The sequence below is a fragment of the Dendrobates tinctorius genome, unplaced genomic scaffold, assembly GCF_039654945.1.
Source record: "Dendrobates tinctorius isolate UK_male_01 unplaced genomic scaffold, ASM3965494v1 ptg000046l, whole genome shotgun sequence".
Taxonomy (NCBI): Eukaryota; Metazoa; Chordata; class Amphibia; order Anura; family Dendrobatidae; genus Dendrobates; species Dendrobates tinctorius.
This window is the reverse complement of record NW_027361714.1, coordinates 1,423,474-1,447,733: the sequence shown is the minus strand read 5'-3', so window position 1 is coordinate 1,447,733 and position 24,260 is coordinate 1,423,474. Positions and strand designations below refer to the sequence as shown.

The following is a 24,260-nucleotide window of genomic DNA, read 5'->3' as shown; positions in this document are numbered from 1 at the left end:
AAAATTGAGCCCTTCTTTTATTCACTCAAAACTTTTCAACTCCTTTGGCATGGTTAAAAATTATTTTTTCATTCCTATTACTTTTGGGATATTACTACCACTTGTTTTGCCATCCAGCTTGTCCTATTGCAAGAGGATTGTGAACACCACATCAGGTTTTTTTTATACTTTCCTTCATTAAATAAGATTTGGTTCAGGTGATCACCTAATCAGAAGCACATTAAGTTGAATGAGATGTACTCTGGTTGGAATTCAACTGACACTGGAATGGAATGGCTGTCAGACATGTAGAGAAGCTGATTTTTATAAAACTGTGCAGTGGTCTCTTAACTTTTGCCAGAGCTATACAAATAATATATATAGCCCACTATTTACATTAAATTGCTATATACAGGCCTCTGAATTCTTCCCCCAAGAGTCGTGTTAGGGAAGATAAGGACTGGGCAGTTCACATTTTATTTTCTAACCAGAAATGCCTGGCAGAAGCTTACTCTATTTTCCCCATATATAACACATGCACTTTTGGCCTAGATATTCAGGTGAACAAGTATTTGGTTATCAGTATTCTGATGTATATGGCCACCTCAAAGTAAACACTGAAAACAAGGTACCGTATATACTCGAGTTTAAGCCTACCCGAGTATAAGTCGACCCCCTAATTTTGCCACAAAAAACTGGGAAAATTTATTGACTCGAGTATAAGCCTAGGGTGGAAAATGCAGCAGTTACTGGTAAATTTAAAAAATAAAAATAGATACCAATAAAAGTAAAATTAATCGAGACATCAGTAGGTTAAGTGTTTTTGATCATCCATATTGAATCAGGAGCCACATATAATGCTCCATACAGTTCATGATGGCCCCATAAGATGCTCCATACAAAATACACCCCATATAATGCTGCACAAAGGTTAATAATGGCCCCATAAGATGCTCCCTAGAATAATATGCCCCATATGCTGCTCCATAAAGGTTATCGCCCCATAAGATGCTCCACAGAATAGGCCCCATATGCTGCCCCCATATGATGCTCCATAGATTATGCCCCCATATGCTGCCCCCATAAGATGCTCCATAGATTATGCCCCAATATGCTGCCCCATAAGATTCTCCATAGATTATGCCCTATATGCTGCCCCTATAAGATGCTCCATAGATTATTTCCCCATATGCTGCCCCTATAAGATGCTCCATAGATTATACCCCTATATGCTGCCCCCATAAGATGCTCCATAGATTATACCCCTATATGCTGCCCCCATAAGATGCTCCATAGATTATGCCCCCATAAGATGCTCCATACATTATGCCCCCACGTGCTGCCACTACCACATTTAATAATAAAAAAATGACATACTCACCTCTCCGTCGCTGGGGCCAGGTGCCGCTACTTGCTGCTGTCTGGCACGTCATCTGTCAGTGACGTTCAGACTGCAGGGGCCGCGGCGCGCATGATGTGCCAGACAGCAGCAAGCAGCGATGGACCCGGACAGGTGAGTATCGCTATACTTACCGGTCCTGGCTGGTCTCTGCAGCCCCCAGCTTCTCCGCGATCTCCCTTCCTGCCTTCAGCGTTCACGTGGTACCACTCATTACACCTCATGAATATGCGCATATTCATGAGTGTAATGAGTGGTACCATGTGACCGCTGAAGGAAGGAAGGGAGATCGCGGAGATGCTGGGGGCTGCAGAGACCAAGAGACCATGCCAGGACGGGTAAGTATGACATGACACCCCCGCCCCCCTCCCCCTCCGACCCCCTGGTGTATATGACTCGAATATAAGCCGAGAGGGGGACTTTCAGCCCCAAAAAATGGGCTGAAAATCTCGGCTTATATTCAAGTATATACGGTAAACACAAAAAAATTAAAATAGAATCCTCAGGATTCCCTAATTGTTTGTACAAGCACATCAAGTAAAGCAACGTCAAACAAATAAAACATCAATATTAACCCCTTCAGAGCCTTCACAACTTTTGACGTATATGTTCATCAAAGGTCATGTCCCTGCCTTTGACGTGGGCTCGCAGGCCCAGTTGGCAAGTCCCCGCACATGGTAACTGATTTAATCAGCCATCTTTGGCCTTTAACAGCCGTGGGTGGAAGTCTCCTAAGGCTACTTTCACACATCAGGTTTTCGGCGTCAGGCGCGATCCGGCGTTGTGCCGGAACGCCGGATCCGGAAAATGTTTTGTAAAACCGGATGTGACGGATCCGGTTTTCTGCCGGATCCGTCTTGTTCTTGACAGACAAAACCGGATCCGTCTCATCCGGTTCATCCGTTTTTCTATCCGTTTTTCGACGGATTACGCCGGATCCGGTTTTTAAAAACACCCCTTGTGGCCTTCCGAACGGGATTGGCTACTGGAAAACTATATATAGCGTGTTCCTACAGCCCTTCTTTGACAGGTTGTAGAGGAGAAAGTGCAGGTTGGAGAGAAGAGCAAGTTACTGGCGAAGATGGATGTTGTGATTGGAAATATTTTGAAGATTTTGGCGGATTTTACAGCGGAGGCGAATCGTTTGAGGGTGATTGTTCTGGAGAAGGAGAGAGCGAGACAGCAGCGCATCAGGCATCGTAGACGACGTTTGTGGATCCACCCCATCACAGCCAAGAGAATGACGCGTGGGGTCTATTCTACACTCTGCATGGACCTTCGACGAAACCCGGATAAATTTTTTGGATATGTTCGGATGAAAATGGAGAATTTTGATTACTTGGTGGAGCGCATTGCACACCTCATATAATACTTATGTATGGTATAAGGACTTCAATGGCGTAGGGCAATGACGGCAGAGACACGCTTAGTGAAGCAAGTGATTTATATACAATTGTGCACAACAAACGTGGAAATACGTAACGGGTTCAGAGCACAGACATACAGCAGCACATAGCAAAAGGTTCAGCAAGGATGGTAAGTTATTAAGAGTCACTGAGTACGGAATATAACCGGGTATTGCAGGCAAAGTCCAGAGTATAACAAATGTCCAGCAGGATAATGTTCAGCGGGCACCGGGTAACAGCTACTAACCAGTATAGCAAACAGAAGTCCAGTTGTAGCGAGCCTCTGGTATGATGAGTCCGGTGGAGATCCAGTAAGGGGACCTTCAGTGGGCACAAACACTAACCGGGTACGGTAGCCAGAAGTCCAGCGGTATCCAGAGGTCCAGAGAGGTGAAGTCTCAGGCAGGAAGCAGGGTTGTTCCAGAGTCACAAGATCTGGGAGAGTGGCAGGGCAGGAGCACACCAGGAATCAATATACTCAAGCGATTTGCTTGTGCTTAGGGGCGGGTTTTTATGCAACTGGGGAGGAAGTGATGTAAACGAAAACTCCATCTTAACTAAGGGCAGCTAAGAGGAAGTGATGCGACAGGACCGAAAACTCCATCTTAACCAAGGGCAAAAGTTCATTCAAAACAGACCGGAAAGTCCTAGGATCCTGACACCTCATAAGAAAAGCGGACACCTATTGCCGCTTCTCTGTTTCACCCGCAGAGCGTCTGATGGTGACTTTAAGGTAAGCCACATTTATTGGATATGCTCGCATCAGAGCCCACTTTCACTGCAATCTTGTTGGTGGTAGTTTGTATCTCCAAGTGTTATAGCTGAGTTTTGGTATGTAATGCTGTGATTTAAAACTAATTGATTGTTTTTTAATTCCCCACAGATTTCTTGCAACTGGAGAATCCCTTTCGTCACTGCATTTCCAGTACAGACTCGGGATTTCCACCATATCTGGAATAATAAAGTACACATGCCGTGCACTGTGGGACTCCTTAGCTGAAGAGTTTTTACCAGAGCCCACAACAGAGAGGTGGATTGAAATTGCTGACAAGTTTCAACAGATATGTCAGTTTCCCAACTGCTTGGGCTCTGTGGACGGGAAACATATCCGCATTGTAAAGCCAGCCGGATCGGGATCGGAATATTTCAATTACAAGAAATATTTTTCAATTGTCCTCATGGCCATCGCTGACGCGGAATACAAATTTATTGCTGTTGATATTGGGGCCTATGGCCGCTCCAATGACTCTCAAGTTTTCAAACTGTCTGCCATGGGGCGTAAACTGTATGGAAACACCTTCCAGTTCCCACCACCTAGACCGCTGCCGCAAACATCTGGTCCACCTATGCCATTTGTCTGTGTAGGGGATGAAGCCTTCCAGCTGTCAGAACACCTTTTGAAACCGTACTCTAGCAGAGGATTGACAAGAACAAAACGCATTTTTAATTACCGCCTCACAAGAGCAAGAAGAATGGTTGAATGTACCTTTGGTATTCTGACAGCCAAATGGCGGGTCCTATTTACTGCGATCAACCTCAAGACAGAAACTGTGGACGAGGTGATCAAAGCTTGCGTGGTACTCCACAATTTTGTTATCTGCAAGAAACCCATTTCCATTGAGGACACCTCTGAAGAAACCACCTTGCAAGATTACCATGACATTACCACTAGAAGTTCTGTGGCGGTTTCAGTAATGAGGGACAATTTTGCACTATACTTTATGTCACCTCAAGGCAGAGTACACTGGCAGGATGACAGAGTGTGAAAGATTTGTGCCCTAACCAAACTTGTGTACCTTCTGTACCAACAGTATATACCTTTGCCAACCAAAGTTGGCTATCTTGTCATGGTCTCTATTTTTAGCTTTAGGCCACAGGTGTGTACCTGGTTGTGTTTTATGCAAAGTATTTCACCTTTTAACAAAAGTTGTGTACATTGTTAGGAAATCACCAACAATAAACACAACTTTTTAGGTGAAATACTTTGCTTCAAACACAACCAGGAACACAACTGTGGCAAAAAGCTAAAATTTACCCACAGTTATATACCTGGTTTTGAATACCTTTTTACCTTTTAAATACCCTGTATTTAACCTTTTTTTAAAACATATTTCGCCGCAGAAAGAAATGACAGACAACCAGTGTAAACAATAATTTAACTTTTATTTAAAATATTTTTTTTTTGTAAACTGTTTTTAAAGTTAAAAAACTTTTTTAATAAAGGTTTGAAACCAACTGGGCATTTTTATTACAAAACACATCATAAATCTGTGTAGTGTGGGGTGGAAATACTGCTGGAGGGGCTGCGGGACACTTCGACAATGGGAGTGTGGAGAGAGGATTGGGATCGTGGTGGGGAAGGAACAGTTAGAGGTGATGGTGTGGAAAAAGCTACAGAATGGGTGGACATGTGGGAGGCAGAAGAGGTGGTGGGTGGTGGAGTGGAGGGTTGGGCAGGGACTGTAGGAGCAGATGATGTTGATGGCAAGTTGTATGGAGAAGGAGTTTGGTACGGGGCAGGTTGCTGGAAGTGGGGAGGTGTCTGGTACTGGGGAGGTTGCTGGTACTGGGGAGGATGCTGGTACTGGGGAGGTTGCTGGTACTGGGGAGGTGGATGGTATGTAATAGGAGGGGGAGGATGGAAAGTGGCTGGAGGGGGTGCAAGTGGAGGAACTACTGTGGTGGGAGGAGGAGGTTGGGAGGTAACTTGCTGGAGAGCACCGTGGCATGAATGCATTACATGCATCTGCTGGGTAGGAGATAGCGTTTCCATGCGCTTCACAACAGACCTGAAAAAGGTGTGGTTTGGCGAAGATCTTGCTTCTGAATGCATGGTTTGCAGAAGTGTCTTCACCTCCAGAGTTGATCTGCTGAAAGCCTGCGGAGATTTGCTCTGACAAGACTTTTAGACAGTTCTGGAAAGATGCATTCAGATGTAAGAACTCTGGCGCATAAGTCTTTTCCTGACCCCTCTGCCGCTGCCGCCCAGTACCCGCAGGTGTACTAGAGGTGGCAGGGGCAGAAGGGTGGGGTAAAGGGAAAGCGATCTCCTCACCAGCAGCTTCATGTAATGTAGGCGGCCACGATGCTCCTGTGCTGGTGGATGGGACAGATGGGTCGAATGTGTGGGAAGGCTGGGAAGGTGCAGATGTACCGGGGCGGTCGAAGTGTCCCTCGGTGCCGGTCTCCTCAGGGATCGCCTCAGAAGGGTCCATTCGTGCAGGCTCCCGAGTGCTGCTCACCGTGCTGTGGAATAAAGAGAAAAAAAAACAATTAAAATAGTTACATGGTATGGCCCTGGCTGAAAAAAAAAAAGTTACATCTAACATTTTTTTTCACATGTGGTGTGTAATATTTACCTTCTAGTGACCATTGTTTCCCGGAGGAACGACAGGGCTTGTGCGTACTTGTACTTGCTCCTGCGTCCTCCAGATCCACTCGGGGCCCGCATCTCTTTATTGAACTCCTTCTTGAAACGATCCCTCACAGACCGCCACCGATTCACAATTCTGTTCCCTGAAACGAGAAAGGAGTGGTTAGTATACAACATCAGTGTTTCCCAAACTCCAGTCCTCATGGTCCCCAGGGGTCATGTTTTCAGGATTTCCATAGTAAATAGAAATCCTGAACACATGATCCGTGGGGACCACAAGGACTGGAGTTCGGGAAACACTGGTTTACATCAAGCAACCGGTACTGTATATACTTACGCTCTTTAATCTTGGCCCGAGCATCGAGGTCCTCCCAGCGGCCCACAAGGAGCGAACAGATTTCCTCCAAGATTCGTCGGGCAACGATCAGGTCAGCGTGGCGGCGGTCAGCCATATTCCAGAGCGGCTCCCTTTCTCTGACGAGATCGATGAGGTGGTCCACATCAATTCCTCCATCCTCACCGTCAGAGTCGGGAGCACGCTGTGAAGGCTGTTAAAGAAAAAGACAAAAATAACATAATTAGCCTCCACAAAAGAAATGAAATAAAAAGTGCAAAAAAACAAAGCAAAAATATTTATACTTACACGCTGGTGACCGCCGCGTTGCTGTCGCCGACGACCCTGGAAGGCACTGCGAGGACCTCTTGGCCGAGCACCAGATTGGGAAGACTAGAGAAGAAAACAAAAAATGTTATGTCTTTGGATGTAGGCATTTGTTTGCTGTGTGTGGTCTGCAGAACATTGTTTTCTATGTGTTGTGTGTAGTGTGATGTTGTGTTTCTGCGTTTGATGCCAAAATCTTACCAATTGTGAGCCCACTCCAGGTGTCTGTCCACCCCTTCCTTCTTCTTCTGGGAGCTCCTCTTCATCTTGTGATTCCTGTTTTGAAATAAAAGGCAATGAATAGACATATATTACAGAGATGATGGATTTTGGAAATAAAAACTTACCGTCAAACGCTGACGATGCGAGGGAGGGCTCCCAGAAGAAGATGTGCTGTCTTCCTGCTGGCCAGACTCCATGGCTGTGGGTGGTGTTCCTGCTGCTGCCATTGCTGCTGCTGCATCTCTTGGGCGGCTGTTGAATAAAGATAAACAAAGGGCCAATGAATATCTTGATATTCCATGGCCCTAGTTTGGAGGAATGGGGGATTTGATAATTACCGTCTCTCATCTGCTGCTGGACTCCCCTCCCGTTGTTCAGCATGCTGCTCCAATTGGGGTGGTGCTGATGGTGCTGCTGCAGATGTCTCCTGCCTTCTCCTGCACCTGGTTGCTGTCTTGGGTGGCATGTTGGGTGTGGCTGAGGGTCCCACTGTCTTGCTTTTATATATGTCTTGTGGGCAGAGCTACTGAGCATGCTCAGACCAAAAAAAACGGATCCGGCCACCGGATCCGGCTGTCGCCGGATCAGGCGCATTGCGGCGCTCATAGGCTTTCATTGTGTGAAAAAGCTGGACACGCCGGATCCGGCGTGTCCGGCTTTTTCACTGGAGACAAAAAACGTTACAGTAGGAGTTTTTTCCAGACGCCGGATCGCGACGCATTGCCGGATCCGGCGAAAACCGGATGAAACGCATGGCCATCCGGCTCGATCCGGCTCTAATGCAAGTCAATGGGGGGGAAACCGGATCCGGCATTGCATTTCGCCGGATCGCGCCTGACGGCGAAAACCTGATGTGTGAAAGAGGCCTAAGGGGACTATTGAAGTCAGTAAAAAGTGAGAATTTATTTTTAAAGATGAACCCCCCACAAAACTTCAAATCACCCCCTTATGCCTGATTAAAAATGAAACGTAAAAAAACACATATTTGGTATCGCCACGTTCAGAAATGTCTGATCTAACACAAAATATAAAATAAATTAATCCTATAAATAGTAACAAGAAAAAAAAATCAAAACACCAGAATAACATTTTTTGGGCCGCCGCAACATTACAATAAGAGGCAATCAAAACATCTTATCTACCTCAAAATGGTATCAATAATATTGTCAGCTCGGGGTGCAAAAAATAAGAAAATAAGCCCTTACACAGCCCCGAATCCCGAAAAATGAAAACGCTATTGGTTTCGGAAAATAGCGACATAAGCGAAACTTTGTTTTCTTACAAATTTCTAAAAAAAATTTCACCACTTAAATAAAAAAACTACATTAGGCATCTTTGTACTCATACTGACCTGGAGAATCATATTACCAGGTTCGTTTTACAGTGAACATGCTAGTGGAAAAAAAAAACAATTGTAGAATTGCACTTTTTTTTTTACAATTTCAACGCACTTGGAATTTCTTTCCTACTTCCTAATATATCACATGATAAAATGAAAGGTGTTATACAAAAGTACAACTCGTCCCCCAAAAAACAAGCCCTCATAGGGCAATGGGGATAGGAAATTAAAAAAAGTTATGAATCTATTAGCGGAGCAAAAAACAAAAGCGCAGAAAAATGGAAAATTGCAAGGTCATGAAAGAATTGTCTTATTTTTTTCTATTAAGAAGGTTGTTGTAGAAAAGTTGTGTTCTATTATGAAAATAATTTTCTAACCAGTAAAAAAACATTACTAGTGAAAATGAAAATACATATTAAAGCCTCATTCAGACTTCCGTGTTTTCTGTATTTTTCACGTATACAACATGTACCCATTACAATCTATGGGGCTGTTCACTTTTTTGGAAAAAGAGAGAGATGTTTGATCCAATTTATGCCCCAATTTTGTCAATTCTAGTTATAGGTCAGTGAAAACATCTGAGAGCACACTGATAGCACCCTAGTGGCATTTAGTGTCTTCCATTTTTCACTGACTTTTTTGCTAGAAAAAGCTTAAGAACCTCCCATCATTTTTCTTTCTTTGCATATGAGAAAATCTTATATCACACTGACCTGACACTGCTGGAAATCTGTTCCCCAACACTGAAATCCATTTGCTTTTTACACATTCAGGAAAACAGTCATCTGAATGAGGGCCTAGGCAGATCTTTACAGCTTTTTAATTCACATATACAAATTGATACCATTTAGCCATTAATATAAAAGTAAAACCTTCATAATGCCTCCTATTTTTTTTTTTATAAATTATGATTAAAAAGCTTTAAAGGGGTGGTCCGAAACTAAAATATATTTAATTTTAAATCTCTATCTTTTTAATGTCAGGATCTAATCTGTTTTCTAACATACTTTAATTAAAAAGTCCCTATCATGCCTTCACTACTCTAACTGATTTTTTTTCTACTATTTCACTTGCACTACTTACGGGGGCAACGCTGGCATCTGCGCTATCACTCTTTTCTTATAATGCTCACTGACAGTGCGCTCTCTTGCCGGCTCATCACTTCTCATAGCTGGCTAGAGAGTGCACTGTCACTGTGCACTGAGAAGAATTATGACCAGATCCTACTGAGCAGCTGTCTGAATCAATAATACTTCATTTAAGATTTTGACAGAGGCTGTGGCAGTGATCGCAGCCTCTGCCCCCTCCCCGTGATGATGACTCATTTGGGTATCCCAATTTGCACTTGGATTCTCAAAGTGTCATCAAACAGGAACTAGTAAAAAAAGTAGTTAGATAGAGTAGTGAGGGAACAATAGGGACTTTTTAATTAAAAATCAATTAAAAAGATTATTAATTAGAAAAAAGATAACTGTAGATTATTACATGAAATAGTTAAAGATTTAGGATTAAAATACATTTTAGTTTCGGACCACCCCTCTAAGTAACGTCATCTCTCAACATGTAACCATTGTTTGAGTTTGTGTTTAGAATCTGTTTGCTTTTTTCTTGATACTGGAAAACTTCCTGTAAAGTCTAGATTCTTCTTTAGCAGTTTGTGATTGATGAAAACAGTAAATAGCAATTACTAGATGCAGCTTACGCTTTATTTAGCATTTCTTTCCACTTTAAAACCCTAAAAGTCTACAAACTACATAAATTAAGTGATGTTTAGTGTTTGCAGTTCCCATGCACTCGTTAGAACAGTCTCCAGGCTGATGAGTGAGCATGTAATCTTTCCCCTCTACTACTATGGGGCTAATGGGCTCAGTATCAAGTCATTTAGCGCCAAATTGTTGCTTCATTCTTCTTTATACTTTTGCAACGTTTATCATTCACATTGTATCTGTAGTTGGTAAAACCAATTATAAGGAGACTGCTTTATCACCGCCAATTACTAGAGAGTGTCTTTGAAGTTCTGGAACATAAAATGTAATTAAACATTAGAATACTGGCAGAAGTTTAATGGTAGTGAGTTATCAGCACCTGGTGACATTTGTCAACTCTAACAGGTTTCCTTCCCTTCCAAGCAAAATGTTTCTCTTAACCTATTAATGTGCATGATCTATCACAATTAGTTACTGATGCTCAGAGGATTTGTGCAGTTTACAGACAGAGACCATTTTAACACGAAAGCGTGAAAATACAGAATCTGAATCCGCATTATGTCAGTGTTATGGATCATATAATATCTGTATGTCATCAGCATTGCATCTATAATATTGACTCGTAATACTGCTGTTTTAGAGAGGAACAGGAGACAACACTGATTGAAATACCGTACTTATGCTTTGCACATGAAACACTGGAGCATTTATATTTTTAACACACTCCATAGAGTTTAATAGACATTTTACAACCACAGAAGAAAATTGCAAAAAAATATGACTATACGGGAGATGATAGAGTTACAATGGTTCAGTAAAATGAAACTTATAAATATTGAAGCCATACCCATAAAACACAATAATGTTTCTTTTTTATCTGTTATCAGAGAAACATTTACACAAGTTTAACATATGAAAATGTAGCAAGAAATGTGAAGTCTGAGGTTGAAGGGTGTAAACATTTCCTCAGCTAGAAAAAAAAAGGTTAAATGCACAGCAACAAAGAATGCTTCAAATGAGCGAAAACCAGAAGTAAACAAGTAAAATATATAGTAAATAATTCTTCCATAAAATGTAGTGCATATGGTAAGTGAATGACAATATACTCGTTACTCGAGATTTCCTGAGCATGCTCGGGTGATCTCCGAGTATTTGGATGTGCTCGGAGATTTAGTTTCTGTCGCCGTAGCTGTATGATTTGTGGCTGCTAGACAGCCTGAATACATGTTGGGGATGGCCTGTTTGTTAGGCATTCCCCACATGTATTCAGGCTGTCTAGCAGCCGCAAATCATTTAGCTACGGCAACAAACTAAATCTCCGAGCACATCCAAATACTCGAAGATCACGAGAGCATGCTCAGGAAATCTCAAGTAACGAGTATACTCGCTAATCACTACTTACTACCCAAAAAAACAATAGGTTTTCCAGTCATACATGCCTTATTTCTCCAGAAAACAGGCCACTTTCCAAACTTTTGCAATGCACAGTGTAGGAGCGTTAGGCTGATATCTAGGTATCTAAGTACCTTCCTGTGGTGCTAATAAAAGTATGGATATCTTATAGCCTACATATTGTAATATATTGTTTATATGCTTTGATATAGTGTGGTCACTAGACCAAGGGTTGAATGTATTGCAAATATGAAATATGGTTGTTTGAATCCAAACACTACATATTGCAATATACTACGGTGTAATATCATTGATGCTGAACTTTGATACTGAGCCACAAAGCGTTTGCTCTGTGTTAATACCGTAAGACAAGGTTGATTGTTCTATGGTCTTTGAAGCTCTGTGTTTCAAAGATTCATTATCCTGATTTGCACACAAGTGACCAATGTGATATTTGCTTTGAGAAACAGTGATATATACTGAATACTTTCACTTTTCTATACCCTGCCAATTGTGTTAAAGAAATTGGGGGGTTGTTGATGGGAATTCTGTGTGGTATTCTAATATATATAGGGTTAAGAGTTGTGTGGTGTATTCTTACACATGTGCTGGGAAAAATTACAAAGACAATAGGAAAAACAACAACTGTACAGATAATAAATATTTCTGCTGCTTGAACAAGGAAGTCTTGTGTTCAATAATAGTATGATGCTCGGAGACAAGGGAGATCGAAATGTTTTGATGGTCTCATGTAGCAATGGTCATGCATGACTTCAATAATCAAGGACCGATTGTGATACAAATGAGACAAGTATGAGTGTGTGACTGGGTTACGATAGGTATCCAGTTTTCAGAATAGGTGATTATGGAAGTCATGCTGATCACATGCCACCATCTTAGTGCATTATGCTATGATCATGAAGAGTTAACTTTGTGACAAGCAACATATGGGGGGGACTTTGAACAGTGACAGAGAACCTTGAAGCATTGTGCTATTGTTAAGAGACATGCCAGTGGCAAACAGATCTTGGGTTGGTGCAAACAAACTTTAAGATTATAGTAGTCTATAACAAACAGACCTTGAAGTCTTGTGCTGTTATCAAGACAACAACCTACTGTGCAATTGCAAGATACTGATGATTCAGCCTAAACATACTGCACAGATGTGATAGGGGAGGATGTGGGGGTTGTGTATAAAAAGGCGACCCTGTGTCAGCGAGGTAGGGACATTTCCAGAAGGTATCGTGGATGCACAGTTTCTGTGATGATAAGACCAGAGTATTTCCTTCTCGCTGACACTGTGGTCCCTCCAGTGGAGAAGTGATGATACAATACTTGGTAATGTATAGTATTGATGCTTATTTCTCTATGTACTATAATTCATATTAATTGTTAATTAACAAAACAGGGTAATATTATATCTGCCATTCCATAATTCAGCATTATCCTGATGTAATCTTAAGAAATTGTTACATTATTGTTTTACCATAAAACTGTATTCAGTGTGCCTAATTTGTATATTAGTGTGCGTTACGTAAGTAAGGGCGTACCCGCCCTGTCACTTTGGCGTGTTAAAACACTTCCCTAAGCAGGACATATAGTAATGACAATTAGCTCCCCGAAAATGTTAAATACTTCAAACATATTTGAAAATTTGAAATATTTAAATATATAAAATAAAGGGTAAAGGCAGGAAATGCTTTCTGGATAGAGTAAAATATACACGGGCGCTACCCGGCCACAAAATAGCTCAGATGCAGCGGATAGGGAGACAGGACTGTGTCAATTCCTGTTTGAAACCAAAGAATTGTATAATAAAATACCTTACCGCGCTATACTGAGCAGATATAAAAGGGAGGGGGGGGAAGGGGGTTTATAAACCAATACTTACTTTTAATTGAAGGAATTTTGAGGAATATTCTTAGTGATATAGAGCGTTTGTCTGGCGGATACCTCGCCTGTGATGTTGTATTCGTGATTTCTTGTAGTGATCAGTGATACTGATAAAAGAATATATTAATAGGATTAAAATATCAGTAGTATTAATATCCTGTACTAAAACTTTAATGAATTAACTGTACTCACTATGATTTACTGAATATTGCTATTTCCTTCAGGTTGGTACCGTGGTGTTTTACTGTGGTGCTTGCTGATAGCCCACTTTCACAGTGCTGACCAAATAAAATTAAATACAATTAGTATTAATAACCGTGATAAAGAATCACAGCTATGGAGTAGCCACTGCACTTACTTATATTTGTGTGTAAGAAGTAAGCAGGAACAGTATCCTCTCATGTAAGCATAGTAATGAGGCTTTAGCTGTAAAGAAAACTTTCACTTGTAGAGTGCTTGTGGTAATTCCTGCTAGTTGGATGAAGCAGGAGCAGGGTTTGCTGGTTATGTCAGGCACTAGACAGGAAGAAAACCACTTGATATAGTGATGTTATAATAAACGGTCAGTCCGAACAGGACTTACTTACTTGTACCGCTTGCTGAGTGCCGCAATCAGCCTAGGTGGTGGCTGTTGGCGTAGAAAATCCCTGCACACGGGGAGGATGAGGCTGCACCGCACGTAGCGGGGGAGCGGGAGAACGCCGGCACATCGTGTGCTCTGGCCGGAAGCAACAGCGAGGACGCGGCGCGATGGGGGGCGGAGCTATGTGACGTCACAAGCTAGGTAAACAAGGACGGGAGCACAGAAGGCACAAACCAACGCGTTTCGAGGGTGGCTTCCCTCTTCGTCAGGGCTATGACAAGTGTCTATCTGCCCGTCCTTATATATTAGGTCTCCCAGCTGCATTCAATCATCCTTAAACAGGTTGTGGTGCTAATGGATAATCATTAATGACTTGCGGTAACCCTGCTTTGGACTGATTAATGGAACCAATAGGGTTGTAGCACTTTTTGTATACTATAAAATGTATCATCATAATCCATCTAGTAGATTATTAAAAGAGGAGAATATAAATAATCATCTATTTATATTAAAACTTAACTTTTATTGTTAATAAATTAAATTAAATTAAATAAATCTCCATCATATTAATACATTTAAAATGAAAAAAATTTATCACAATAAATACTAAAAAATTAATTACGATAAATACTAAAAAATGTGACTTAATGAATAAAAATGAGGATAGAAATATTTAAAGCCGAGAAGCCTAGATGATTATTTATATTCTCCTCTTTTAATAATCTACTAGATGGATTATGATACATTTTATGGTATACAAAAAGTGCTACAACCCTATTGGTTCCTTTAATCAGTCCAAAGCAGGGTTACCGCAAGTCATTAATGATTATCCATTAGCACCACAACCTGTTTAAGGATGATTGAATGCAGCTGGGAGACCTAATATATAAGGACGGGCAGATAGACACTTGTCATAGCCCTGACGAAGAGGGAAGCCACCCTCGAAACGCGTTGGTTTGTGCCTTCTGTGCTCCCGTCCTTGTTTACCTAGCTTGTGACGTCACATAGCTCCGCCCCCCCATCGCGCCGCGTCCTCGCTGTTGCTTCCGGCCGGAGCACACGAGGTGCCGGCGTTCTCCCGCTCCCCCGCTACGTGCGGTGCAGCCTCATCCTCCCCGTGTGCAGGGATTTTCTACGCCAACAGCCACCACCTAGGCTGATTGCGGCACTCAGCAAGCGGTACAAGTAAGTCCTGTTCGGACTGACCGTTTATTATAACATCACTATATCAAGTGGTTTTCTTCCTGTCTAGTGCCTGACATAACCAGCAAACCCTGCTCCTGCTTCATCCAACTAGCAGGAATTACCACAAGCACTCTACAAGTGAAAGTTTTCTTTACAGCTAAAGCCTCATTACTATGCTTACATGAGAGGATACTGTTCCTGCTTACTTCTTACACACAAATATAAGTAAGTGCAGTGGCTACTCCATAGCTGTGATTCTTTATCACGGTTATTAATACTAATTGTATTTAATTTTATTTGGTCAGCACTGTGAAAGTGGGCTATCAGCAAGCACCACAGTAAAACACCACGGTACCAACCTGAAGGAAATAGCAATATTCAGTAAATCATAGTGAGTACAGTTAATTCATTAAAGTTTTAGTACAGGATATTAATACTACTGATATTTTAATCCTATTAATATATTCTTTTATCAGTATCACTGATCACTACAAGAAATCACGAATACAACATCACAGGCGAGGTATCCGCCAGACAAACGCTCTATATCACTAAGAATATTCCTCAAAATTCCTTCAATTAAAAGTAAGTATTGGTTTATAAACCCCCTTCCCCCCCCCCCCTCCCTTTTATATCTGCTCAGTATAGCGCGGTAAGGTATTTTATTATACAATTCTTAGGAAATGCTTTCTGCCATATAGAGATTGATCCAAAAAATAGTGGGACACTGTTGCATATTAAATTCTTTATACAATTATAATTTCTGCTTTCGGCACATCAAAGGTGAACCTGTTCCGCAGAAAAAACCCAAAATCCTTGGCAGAAAAGAACACCTGAAGGATTCATATTAGGTTAGCAGGATTCAGTAGCATTTATATAAACAGATCATAATGGAACTAATAAGATTCAGTGAAGACAGAAGCCATGGTGATGTTTTCAGAAGGGCAATAATTGATTTGTTAATTTGCCACCCTTAAGATGTTAATTACAGTGTGAGTAATACACGAATTTATCGCGTGACTTTTGTCACACATGCATTTAGATATTTAGGAGCAGATTGCTATAATTGCAGCGATGCAGCAGCGATACAGCGGACGATACTTACCTTATCCTGACGTCCTCCCGCCCGCCTCCACACGTCGCTCGTTGGCGCCACAGGAAGCCCAGCAGGAAGCGCCCGACGAGAAATGGAGCCGGCCAATCTCGCGCGATCAGCGACAGACAGCGGGGGAGCCGGTCGGAGGTAAGTATCACACATAGCGATATCGCTAGCAATATCGCTATAACGTCACAAAATCGGTGACGTTATAGCGATATTGCTAGCGATATCGCTATGTGTAAAACCCCCTTTAGACAATACAAATTTGTACAAAGACGGTCTAAAGAGTGGCAGATTTTATGCTAAATTACACATGTATTGTGTTTTTTTAGATTGTCTAGTGTTCGTTTGTTTAATCTATTTATTCTGACTCATGGATATGTAGAACGTATGGTGCCTGGATAGACCTCTCTTTCTGGGCCCCTTCCGTATCGACCTGTACTCACGTTCATACCGATTAATCAGACAGCTTAACTCAGCCACGATCTCATGTAAGAAGACTCCAGGAAAAGAGGGATGCTTTAACTGAAATTCTTGTATTATGATGAAAGCAGCAGGTAAAAAGGAATATTCTTCAGAGGACATGTAAGAAGATGCATACAGATGGAGGGACGATCACAAAATGGAGGATAAGGGAGGGAACAAACATACATCACAGGACTACAGGGAGAGAGTTGGGACAAAATACAGGGAAAGGCAAACTTCTGCCTAGCAACAAGGATACAACACAAGTAATGCAAATATTAAACGATTTCCCAAGTCGTGGGACATGACACTCCCCGTCTGAAATCCTTGGATTTCACGATGTCCTTAATCGAAGTCGTTCGAACCTGAAAAACAAGAGAAAAGAAAAACATGCATGCAATAATAAACATTTTTAAAGTCCAACTCGTTGTTGTTGACCCGTAGATCACACCGGAAGATAAGTCCAAGTCTATTAAACCCATCTTCAGATTGGGGAAGCCGCAAACATCCAAACTCTTCCACCAACCCAGCAATCCAATGGCAATGTTCAAAGTTCAATCCAATGGAAAATGTCAATGTTCAATAAAACTGGGGAATGAGGAGGAATGCTCCCCGCCATGAGCAACGTCCAGGAGCAATGTTCAGTTCATGTGACGTCCTCCTTTGGCAGTAGCAGCATGAGATCGGTGACCGGACGGAGGAAGGTTCGGGTAGAGCCCCCTTTTGTCACCTTAACTTCTGTCTTACGCATCTTTCCGTCCTCGCTGGGCATGACCTTGGTGATAAGACCCATTGGCCAGTCGTTACGATGAGCCTCTTTGTCTTTTAAGAGAACAAGGTCTCCGTAGAAGGTAAAGGAATCAATTGCAATGTCCATTTCGTCTCTTACAACTTCAGCAATTTCTACTGCCAGTACTGCAGCGCAAAGTTCGAGTCTAGGTACAGAGTGTGCAGGCTTCGGAGTTAATTTGGCCTTACCCAGGACGAAACCACAATGCACCTTATCAGCTTCTAAGGTCTTCAGATAAGCTACTGCGGCTATGGCTTCTGTAGATGCATCACAGAAAATATGAACTTCTCTTCTGATTGCAGCCAAAGATGATCTTGGAGAATAACAACGTGGGACTTGGAGTTGCTCTAAGAACTTCAATGACTTCTTCCATGTCTCCCACCTTTGCTGTTTCTGAGTCGTCAGCGGGGTGTCCCAATCGGTGTTCTCGGCAGTGAGCTGTCTTAACAGTATCTTGCCTTGAATAGTGATGGGTGCTACAAACCAGAGAGGATCGTAGATGCTGTTTATGACAGATAGGACTCCTCGTTTGGTAAAGGGTTTGTCACAGGGCGACACTTGGAAGGTGTAGGTGTCCTGTTTGATATCCCACAGTAGACCAAGGCTGCTCTGTGTGGGAGGAACATCAGAACCTAGGTTGAGGTCCTTTAGGTTCGTGGCATGGTCCTCAGATGGAAATGCGCTCATTACTTCTTGACTGTTAGAGATGATCTTGTGGAGTCTGAGGTTTGATGTGGATAGCATTTCCTGTGTCCTGGAGAGTAGGTCAATTGCCTCTTCACTTGTGGGCAAGGACTTGAGCCCGTCGTCTACGTAGAAGTTCTTCTCTACGAATTGACGAGCATCGGATCCGTACTCTCTCTCACCTTCCTGGGCTGTCCGTCTCAGTCCGTAGATCGCCACAGCAGGTGAAGGACTGTTGCCGAAGACATGGACCTTCATCCGGTAGTCTATGACTTGATTGTTGACATTGTTGTCTTTGTGCCATAGGAACCTAAGATAGTTTCTGCTGTCTTCCTTCATGATGAAGCAATGAAACATCTGCTGAATGTCGGCCATTATAGCAACAGGTTCTTGTCTGAAGCGGATCAATACTCCAAGGAGGCTGTTGTTCAGGTTGGGTCCAGTTAGTAGCAGGTTGTTGAGAGAGAGGCCTTCATACTGAGCACTGGAGTCAAACACCACTCTGATCTGGTTAGGCTTGCGAGGGTGATAGACACCAAAGGATGGAAGGTACCAACATTCTTCTCCTTCCTTCAGTGGTGGCGCAGGTTCAGCATGATCTCTGTCAAAGATGTTCTGCATAAAGTCAATGAAATGCTTCTCCATCTCTGGTTTCCTCTTTAGGGTACGCTTTAAGGATGAGAACCTTGCAGTTGCTTGCTGCAGGTTGTTCGGCAACCTCGCTCTTGGGAAACAAAAGGGTAAAGGAGCTACCCAACTGTTGGAGTCATCTTGAACAAATTCTTTGTCCATAACCTTTATGAATTCTTTATCTTCCCTTGTGGGTGCTAACTTGTTGTCTTCATTTGTGGAATCGAACACTGTTGACCCGAGGTTTTCGTCCCAGGGCTGGAGCATGTTCATGTTGTTGAAGGATTCCTGTTGCCTCTTTGTGTTGCTCACTTTCTCTTTCACCCAGTAATGATGTGGGCATGGCTGAAAATGAGTGCTGCGACCATTTGGCAAGATGTGTGTTTTGTAAGAGGAGATGTTATTAGGTCTCTTCATCTTGTGTATGCAAACATCGCCTATAATTACCCAGCCTAGATCAAAGCGTTGGGCAAATGGTGCGTCGTGTGGTCCGTTAATTTGCTGACGTACCTTGTGCAGCCGGAGAATGTCTCTGCCAAGCAGAATCAGGATATCTGCGCTGTTGTTGAGGGCTGGTATCTTGTTTGCTATCCCCTTGAGATGTGGGTGATGAAGAGCAGCCTCTGGCGTTGGGATCTCTTCTCGATTGGATGGAATCTGGTTGCACTCGACAAGTGTGGGTAAGGGTATCTCCACGGTGTTGTCGAGGGATGTCGCTATAAGACCACTGGCCCTTCTCCCAGAGACCTCTGTAACACCGCTGCAGGTACCTAAGGTGTAAGGGTAAGCATTTCCTTTTAAGTTAAACATATCAAAGAGTTCTGACCTTGCAAGTGATCGGTTGCTCTGATCATCCAAGAGGACGTACACCTTCACGGCTTTCTCTGGGTGACCTATACGTTTACGTGTATACGTGATATACGTTCACCAGGCAAATCTTCGCACAGGACTTGTCCCAGAGACCTTCTCCGCAGACTTCTGTGCATGAAGAAGATATTGTGGTATGACTTGCAGTTTGAGCTGCGTCCTCCCTGCCATGGCTCGTGGTGGGGGAAGGAGTACGTGTAGAGTCAGGACGGTATGGGTGGAGTGCTTGTACGTGATCCTCACTGTCACACTCCATACACATAATTGTAGTTTTACAGTCTTTAGCAAGGTGTTCAGTAGAAGCACAACATCTGTAGCATACCCCAAACTTCTTTAGAAGTTCCTTGCGTTCTTGGAGCGGTTTCTTCCTGAAGCCGATGCACTTTTTTAAGGGATGTGGCTTCTTGTGGATGGGACACTCACGATTTGGGTTCTCTATCTTTTCACCCTTGTTGTTCTTGCCTGGGGCTGATGTTGGTAAGGGAAGAATATCCGTCTTCTTCACTGACACTGGACCCCTGCGGTATCTGTCATTCGAGTGTGCTCACGTATTTAGAAGGAGGTGAAGCTGGGCCACTGGATTCTCCATAGGAAAAGCTTGGGTCGTTCTTACGCTCTGCAATGTCTTTTATAAACTCACAGAAGTAGGAGAACGGAGGAAATGACACTTGATGGTCTTTCTTGTATTTTGACCCTATTGCAGTCCACTTCTCTTGTACATTGTATGGTAGCTTGGAGATAATGGGGTTTACTCCACGAGCAGTGTCCAGGTAGCTGAGGCCAGGTAGGTGGGTGTCTGCCTTGGCCAGCTGGAGCTCTAACAGCAGGTCACTGAGCTCTAGGAACTTTGAATTGTCCTTGCTTGATATCTTTGGAAAACTCTGTAGTCGCTTGAACAGTGCATCCTCTATGGCTTCTGGACTGCCAAAGTTTCTCTCTAGTCTTTCCCATGCAGCCATGAGACCAGCCGTTGGATTACTGATATGTACAGACCTGAGTCTCTTGACACGCTCTGTGGATTGTGGTCCTAACCATCTGATCAGCAGGTCCAGCTCTTCCGCAGCAGTGATGCCGAGGTCACTAGTTACGGTTCTAAAGGCACTTTTCCAACCTCTGTAATTTTCAGGTTGGTCGTCGAACCTTGTGAGACCGGTTTTAGTAAGTTCACGGCGAATCATGTACCTTGCGAAGTCGGACATGTCTGTTCTTTCTGACTTAGGATGCACAATTGTAGGCTGAGCGGTGTTGTACATAAGGGTGGAGACGTCTTGGCCTTGAAACGTGGGGAAGTATGGAGTGGCATATGCATTTAGTCCAGCAACTGGTTTGGTGGGTATAGTTTCTGCTACCTGCGGAGGTGGCACTGTGTGGTTGTCGAGGGTATAATGACCTGCCGGCATATTGGGTTGCATGTAGGTATTAGCCTGTGGAGTTTGGTGAGATGCAGGGTTTTGGCGCATACTGGAATATGAAGGAAGTTCAAGTTTGGGAGCATTGTAATGACCTTGAATGCAGGATTCTGTAAGTGGATCGGCATCCTGGTGCTCTGGAGAAGTGTCAACACCATCAGGTGTGTTAGTGATGATCTGCGGTTCGCCATCTTGGCTTAGCACGTAGTCTCTTGTGCGTTCAATAGGGTCTTCTGCCTCCATTTCACACAAACTGACGCTGTCTCTTTGACTCCCACTGATAGCCTGCTCGAGTACCTTTAATTCTGCCATGGCTGTTGCATGCTCACATTCCTTCTCTAGAGCTTCCTTTTCCGCTTTCACGCGTGCCGCTTCTGCATCCATTTCTGCTCTCTTTTGTGCAAAGGCAGCTTGTACCTTAGTAGTTTCAGCCTTAGCATGTGCTCTTATAAGCTGCTCAGTAAGAGTAGAATATTTTGATGAACTGGACCTAGATGAACGTTTTGAGTGCTTACACGATTTGGATGAGCGAGTTGATGCATCTGGTGTCCGTGCGATTCTAGCCTCTATCTTGGCTTTAATGTCACGTACAGTGCAGTCTCTTTCAGAATTAAGCTGCTGGAAACCTTGCAATTCGTTTAAAGTCTCTGGGAGATTCAGTTTCTTCAGGAGAATAATATATTGGTCACTCTTCTCCATATACATTTGGTATGCTGTGCATAATTGTTCTAGGACTCCCTCTGGTGGTAACTCATGAGAAGCAGGCCTTGATGCAGTGTCTATATGACTCAGCACTTTCTTCCATACTGAAGACACATCACTATATAATTCACATTTTGCAGTCTCTAAATTCTCCATGACTTTCCATGTGGGTTTGACTGTATGTTTTCCCCTTTTGCTAGATGGTGGATGGGGGTCTGGGTCTCTTTCCTGTGCTTGTAAGTCTGGTAGGGACATTGTATTTCTTGCTTCAGACATGATTAGATTGCAGGCAGGAAGAGTTGATGATGGGGGTTATACTTCCCACTGTTCAGCAACAGGAAATACACAGAGACTCTGCACAGAGTTGATACTTTGTATCTAATGCTGGAGCAGCTGCAGGGTCCTGTGTAATGATGGGAGTTATATTCCTCTCTGTTCAGCTGCAGTGTGTAGCTTCTATGCACGCTGGGGTCTGGCTGGAACTGGGTTACAGTCTATCTGGAAAATGTCCTTTTCCACTGAGATTTAGCACAGACCTTGAGTTACTGTCTCTGAAGGCAGGTTATTCCTTTTTACTATTCTGACTCATGGATATGTAGAACGTATGGTGCCTGGATAGACCTCTCTTTCTGGGCCCCTTCCGTATCGACCTGTACTGACGTTCATACCGATTAATCAGACAGCTTAACTCAGCCACGATCTCATGTAAGAAGACTCCAGGAAAAGAGGGATGCTTTAACTGAAATTCTTGTATTATGATGAAAGCAGCAGGTAAAAAGGAATATTCTTCAGAGGACATGTAAGAAGATGCATACAGATGGAGGGACGATCACAAAATGGAGGATAAGGGAGGGAACAAACATACATCACAGGACTACAGGGAGAGAGTTGGGACAAAATACAGGGAAAGGCAAACTTCTGCCTAGCAACAAGGATACAACACAAGTAATGCAAATATTAAACGATTTCCCAAGTCGTGGGACATGACACTATTAGTTGGCTTACTTAGCATCAATATTTAGCCCGCTTGGTTTGTTTTTTGATTTTCATGTCAGTGTGACTATTCCAGATGCTTTAGCCAGGTTTATGAGGTCTGAGTGGTAAAAGAGTCCTGAAATGTGGTTCCTCTCTTCACCGGTCCTATCCTGAAGTGATTTCATGAATGCCAGTAATTTTTGAACATTTTGCAGTGTGTGATTTTTTTTTTTCCCACTAAAAAGTCACAAAACCAGTTACAGACAAAAAAAGACAATTTTGGACTTTGCCAAATTTATGAATAGCATGCGTCATTTTGATGAATTTGATGTAAAAAATTCTCAGCGAAAACCACAAGTTTAAAAAGAAAAGTAGCTTAAAGAGAAATGATGAATCAGGTCCATATTGTGCAAGGCATGTCAATCTGTTTTTTTTTCTTTTGCTACAATAAAGCCATATTTCTTCAGTTTAGCCTAGTAAATCTAACTATATTTCCTAGCTTTACCGATATTATTTATATACATTTTTATATCACTATTTCACTGGCTTCACCAGCTGAACACCTCTGCTGGCAGACTGAATGCTTGATTTCAAAGTTGAGCTACATTACTCATTTCAGTAATAATAAAATAGTTGTATTACTTGAAAGTGATTCTTTTCTCTGCACAAAGCAGCAATTTTACTGTACAATTGCACACTGTACATTGCCTCTAAATTTGTCTTCATGCTTTATTGTCCCAGACAAAGGTTCAAAATTGCAATTTCTGTTTACATTTAATGTTGGAGTTCCCGTAATTTAGGTCCCTGAATCTTTTATGTCTGTCATATGAGAAATGTCAGGATTCTTTACTCATACAACGTCTGTGTCTTTCACATTTCTTTAGGTACTACCCTTCCCTAGTCAAGTTGTGTATAACCGAGTTGGAAAATGTGGTAGCAGGACTGTTGTTTTACTGCTACGCATGCTGTCCGAGAAACATGGCTTCAATCTCGTGACTTCTGACATTCACAATAAAACACGTCTGACCAAAAGTGAACAGGTACGTTAAGCAAATCTACTTTTTCAGGGTTCTGAGGGATCTTTTCAAAAAACTATAACTCCAAAGTCTGACTGTATTTTTCAAAGTTCCATAGACTTTTAAGACCTTCTTTTTAAAGAGTAGGAGCATATTCACACTCAACATCCATGTAAAAGTCCAGGCACATTGTTCACATCCCCATTCAGTTATATGGAGCATATGTTAAATCGGCAATAAATCTGCCACATAGGAATATACTGTATACTCTACCTTTTAATTTACTCTTACTTGGTAGTTTTTGTGAGTTACCTCTTTTTAACCCCCAACACACATTAGATGGCTATAGGCAAAATCTTGCTTCTGCCCATCACTTGGCAGACCACCGTCTTTGCCATTGCTCCCATATATTGGATTGCTCATTTAGCTAAGCACTTCAGTGTTTGCGATGAGAAATACACTGACCGCCATCTCAATCATAGTTC

At 42.6% G+C, this 24,260-nt stretch overlaps 1 protein-coding gene across 1 annotated transcript in view; it reads left to right on the top strand.

Moving 5' to 3' along the window:
- The window catches only part of UST (uronyl 2-sulfotransferase), a 428,747-nt gene that overhangs the window by 283,281 nt on the left and 121,206 nt on the right, over positions 1-24,260 (top strand). The window contains exon 3 of the mRNA XM_073575653.1: positions 23,644-23,799. Coding sequence (XP_073431754.1) covers positions 23,644-23,799 — 156 coding nt within the window. The remainder of the gene's footprint in view (positions 1-23,643; positions 23,800-24,260) is intronic.